This window comes from Bubalus kerabau, chromosome 3 (assembly GCF_029407905.1).
Source record: "Bubalus kerabau isolate K-KA32 ecotype Philippines breed swamp buffalo chromosome 3, PCC_UOA_SB_1v2, whole genome shotgun sequence".
Taxonomy (NCBI): domain Eukaryota; kingdom Metazoa; phylum Chordata; class Mammalia; order Artiodactyla; family Bovidae; genus Bubalus; species Bubalus kerabau.
Genome location: NC_073626.1, coordinates 59145871 through 59150791, shown reverse-complemented (window position 1 = coordinate 59150791; position 4921 = coordinate 59145871). Strand labels below are relative to the sequence as shown.

Sequence of the window (4921 nt, the reverse complement as noted above, 5' to 3'; positions counted from 1 at the left end):
TCAGTGGTTTCAAAGCCTTAGGACTGGAAGAGGGTGTGATTGTTGAGGTGGTTTTTGAAGTGTAACACAAAGAAGTTTCTTCCTTGTTATTGGGACAGTTCTGGATTCTGATTGTGGCAACGGTTATAGAAATCCACAAATGTGGTAACGCTTCAAATTTTACCCCCTAAAAAGAGTGTATGTGAATAAAGACTGGTAAAACCAAATAAGGTATGTATGTAAGTAAACAGCATTGAGCCACTGTGAATTTTCTGGATTTGACATGTTACTATGGTTATAGGAGATACTATCACTGGGGCGATATTAGGTACCCAGAAACTCTTTGCAATATTTTCTGCAACTTCTTGTGTTAAACATTTCCAAAATAAATTGTTAGAATGACAATATAGGACATATTTTAGTTTTTAAACAATTTAATAATTTATAAAGTAGTCTCCTACCTTTACAGGTAGGAAAGCAAGGTTGAAGAAAATCAGCTGAACTGGAAGTTGGTGTAAGAAAGATTTTGGTTCAGTGAGATCATTCTGGGCACACCCCCTCCAATCTACACAGGCTTATGTGCATATGCGCTTGCGCGCGCGCGCACACACACACACACGGACACACTTACAGCCACTTAGATTTCAGTATTTCTCCGTTGCTTCTAGTATTCTCTTTGTAGCCACCTAGGAGTTTTCTTGCTTAGCATTAGGAAAGATCTCTCTGGAGATTGTCCCTCTTTTCCTGTTGGTGATCTGACCCATTTAACTCCTCCCTCATCTCCTAACCTTTTTAAAGTCTATAATTGAAAAAAAAAAAAAAATTGGCTGTGCCTCGCAGCTTGTGAGAATCTTAGTTCCTTGACTGGAGATCAAACGCAGGACCTCCGCAGTAAAAGCAGGGAGTGGAGTTCTAACCACTGGACCACCAGGGGAGTCCCTGACGTCTTTATAATTCTTGTCCCCATAAAATTCTAGCCTCCATTTCTAACAGTGATACTGCCGGCAGCCTGTTTCACATCCCAGCATTACTGCCCGCCTGATTAGATATGAGAGTGTGAGACAGCGCACACTGAAGGCTGACTCAGCAGTAAGTGATGTCAGACAGAGAGGCAGCCAGAGGTGCTCAGTCTTACTGTCACATGTGCTTTGGAAGGCTGGGGAGCATGACTCCAGGAAGGCCTGAGGAGCCACAGCAGGTAAGTAGAGAGTTGGAAGAAAGGCAAGGAGTGGTGAGAAGTCATCCCATTTACGACAGCATGGTGCGCTTAGTCCCTGCGGTCGTGTCCAACTCTGTGACCCCATGGACTGCAGCCCGCCAGGCTCCTCTGTCCATGGGGATGCTCCAGGCAAGAATACTGGAGTGGGTGGCCATGCCCTCCTCCAGGGGATCTTCCCGACCCAGGGATCAAACCCAGGTCTCCCACATTGTAGGTGGATTCTTTACCATCTGAGCCACATTATCCAGCTCAAATCCTTCAATGAGCATTCAGGTTGGGACTGAGAAAGGAGAAGAGCATTCAAGAAGGAACAGAAGGAAGAGAAACCTTCTTACAACCAAAGACTCTATTCCCGTCTTTTTCTGGGGCTAGAGGGAAACAGGGTCACGGATGGTAGACCCAGGTCTGAGGCTGCTGGGAGAGGGAACAGGGAGAGTTCAGTAGGCGCTGATGACTCTGTGGATCCAGTCTGTATAGCGAGAAACCTTGGTGTAGTAGCCAACGTCACCTCTCAGAACACACCCTTCTGACCAGGATAAGATCCCCTGGAGCTGATTTTGGCACAGGATTGGGGCAGCAAGTACTTCCTGTTAGAAAGAGGAGAGATGGGTCAGGCATAGTAGCCAGAACAAAGATAACCTAGTACCCAGTGCCCATCTGAGGAGCCCAGACAGAAAGATTCAGGTGATGAGGGTTGGGAGAAATGTCTGGTGGCCATCTGGGACCCAAGCCATCACTCACGCTAGGCTACATCAGCGGAAGCCATAGAGAAAGGAAACACTCAGGTGTCTCCACACTCACATTCATGTTCATTCAGGATTGGTTCTTCCTGGACCGCATTTACCTTGATCTCTTCTTGGATGTAAACAGGAAACTGGATTGTGTTGAAGGAGCTATGTGGACCCCCGAACAGTATCCCAGAACAAACTTGGGAGGGCCCAAGGGGAAAGAATTACCTTACACGTGTGTTTGCTCTCCAGAGACAATCCTGCACAGAACATGTTCTCTGTGATCTTAACAGGCACTTTTCCTATAGGGGAAGCTTCACAATGTTCATTAGGGAAGCAAGAGACAGTCTGGTTTATCTTGACATCAGGCTTTGGCTCTGAGCACATGCACAGGCAGGGTGAGGGTGGGGTGGAGAGAGAGACAGGGTTTATTTTTCTTTGGTCCTTCACACATTCATCTCCCTCTCTTCTCTCCTCCCCTCCCTCTTATCTGTAATTACCTCTCTGTCATTCAATGAAAGAAAAAATAAATTGAAAGGAAACCAGAGAAGAAAACAGATGAAATGAGAAAGCCAGCATCTGGTTCCAGTGCTGGACACCACGTGCCTTGGACTTGGGTGGGCATGGCCTTACTTGTGAATGCTGTCAGTTTCTAAAGAAGGAGCCACATTCAGCATCACCAGCAGGAGGACCCACCAACCCCTTCCTCACCCATACACCACCCACCTTCACCTGCATCTGAATGATAAATGAGTCAAGAATACAGGATTCCAGAGGCCTCCAGCCATGCATAGCCATGTTACCCCTTATAAGACAAGGTCTATCCTATGACCAATTTTGGCCTCAATTTCCACATTCATAAAATTAGAAGTTAAGATGTATAAGTTCTCAGGACCCTAACAGCTCTCTTGATCTCTAATAATTCAATGATACAACAACCCTCACAGAGTGGGCAGTCAAGGAGCACTAGGAGTCCGTCTTGAGGGTCACTCACCAGAATTCTGCCATGACCAGCCCCAGCCAAAAACAGCGCAGCCGTCCATCCTGTTGGTCGTGGGGCTGGGCACAGCTGCCAGTTTTACCTGGTCGTTGAGCTTTAGGGGGTGTGTCAGCTTGATGAGCACTATGTCATGCTCAGCAGAATCCTGTTTGAAACTTGGATGTGGAATAATAAGCATGGGTCTTAAGCTCTCCATCCTTTTTTGGAAACGCTCATCTGAAATAGCAATCTCCATCTCAAGAAATCTGGAACAGGCCATGAAGGATGAGCAGAGGAAATAGATGTTATTCTGTTGTTCATCTTGCATCATCCTACTGGGGAATCTAACTCATAACCACCAGGATCTATTTCCTGCCTCCTTCCAACCACTTCTTAGGTTTGAGAGTTCCCCCATGCAAGTCTCTTCAGGGCTGAGCCACCCCAGCGACTAAGAGCGGGGCATGCCTCTCACTCCAGGACCCCATCACTCACGGTAAGAAGCAGTGTGCTGCGGTGAGAACCCACTGTTTGTGGATCAGGGTCCCCAGACAGGTGTCCTTTTCTGAGTTCAGGAAGACCAAACAGGTTGATTCATTTTGGACATTCTCCTGATAGAATTGCTCGACTGAGTCTGCGTGTTCTGCTGGTGGTGTTCCGGTCGTTGTTGCTGCTGTCAGATGGGGAGAGGAAGGCAGAATCTTAGAGGCAGGGGCAGACTTTCCAGAGGATGGGAGTCTGGAATGTTTTGTGTGGAAGTGCTTTGAAATGGTCAGTCTGTTTTTGATGCATTTCAGAACCCTTCTGTTAATTTCCCCCTGGACCCCGCTCTGTGTTTGTGTCCTCCCTCTCACTCACACTTCCTCTCCCTTCCTTTCTTCCTTTTTCTCCTCAAACATCCTTCTTAGCTATATAGCAAAATCACATTTTTTTTTTGGTGCCAATATACACCCTCTATTGCGTAAAGTCTCATCTCAGTCTGAATCTTCTCTTGTGGTCATGGTGCCAGGGGCAAAGTCAGTGGACTCCAGTTACCTCTGAGAGTTCTAGGAAACTATCAATCCCTGGGGTCCTGAGCTCTTAACCTTCTGATGATCACTTGTGAAAGTTGCTCAGTCGTGTCCAACTCTTTGCGACCCCATGGACTATACAGTGTATGGAATTCTCCAGGCCAGAATACTGGAGTGAGTAGCCTTTCCCTTCTCCAGGGTGTCTTCCCAACCCAGGGATTGAACTCAGGTCTCCTGCGTTGCAGGCGGATTCTTTCCCAGCTGAGCTACCCCTGTTGTCTATACCCATTTCCTACTCTTTCTTCCAATATGACCTTTTCAAAATTTTAAGCCAAAATAGGAATCTGCACTCACCAGCCACTGTCAGAATAGTGAAGACTAGAAGGAAGCCGTTCATGCTGCTGTCTCCACACCCTCTTCCAGCAAGAAGACCTGGGAAGGGAGTGAATTACCAACCAGCCTGAGGCTCAGGAAGCTTTGCAAGGGGAGAAGTTACACAAAGGGGTGGGGAGGTTCAAGGGAGCAAGTGACCCTGAACTAAGGGAGGATGGCATCAGACGGAAGAAAGACAGTCCCTGTCTCTCTAGAGAGACATTGCCCATACTCCATAGCAGTATGGGCAATTTATCCAAGGTGAGATGCCTGACCCCCAGGGGGAGGTGCTGTAAGACAAGAACTTTCTCTCCTTTATTGGAAAAGAGAAATCTCAGCTGGCCAGTCCTGTCTGCCCTCATCTACTGGTAATACTTTAGCCCCCTGATGCCCTTAGGTTTACTCACCTGTCCTCAGTCAGTGTGGCTGATCGCTTCCTCTCTGTGTGACATTTACCAGCACTTAACTTGAAAATAAACTCCCTCCTCTGTGAGGTGCAGGCCCCCTTCACCTAGCCCGCTGAGCCCCCTCATATGTCACACTGATCCTTGTCATGTGAGGACCTTTGCCCTCGTGTCACACTGGCCCTACCCCCCTGTCATCCTCTCCTCATGTCACACTGTCCTCATCTCCTGAA

General features: G+C 47.5%; 1 protein-coding gene across 1 annotated transcript; it reads right to left on the bottom strand.

The window, feature by feature from the left end:
• Positions 1-1635: 1635 nt before the first annotated feature.
• LOC129647265 (serine protease 58-like) lies at positions 1636-4309 on the bottom strand. The gene is made up of 5 exons (XM_055574430.1): positions 4267-4309; positions 3398-3467; positions 2921-3171; positions 2043-2125; positions 1636-1785 (listed from the first exon to the last, which is right to left on the bottom strand). The coding sequence occupies exons 1-5, from the start codon at positions 4307-4309 to the stop codon at positions 1636-1638; spliced, it is 597 nt and encodes a 198-aa protein (XP_055430405.1).
• Positions 4310-4921: the final 612 nt, after the last annotated feature.

Excerpts from the sequence above, each read along its gene's own strand:
- LOC129647265 (XM_055574430.1), bottom strand. The coding sequence starts at position 4,309 with ATGAACGGCTTCCTTCTAGTCTTCACTATTCTGACAGTGGCTG. Across the intron at positions 3,468-4,266 it reads CACTATTCTGACAGTGGCTG|AAAAGGACACCTGTCTGGGG; the intron begins GTGAGTGCAGAT and ends TCCTGAACTCAG. Across the intron at positions 2,126-2,920 it reads CTGGTCATGGCAGAATTCTG|TTTGTTCTGGGATACTGTTC; the intron begins GTGAGTGACCCT and ends GGCCCTCCCAAG.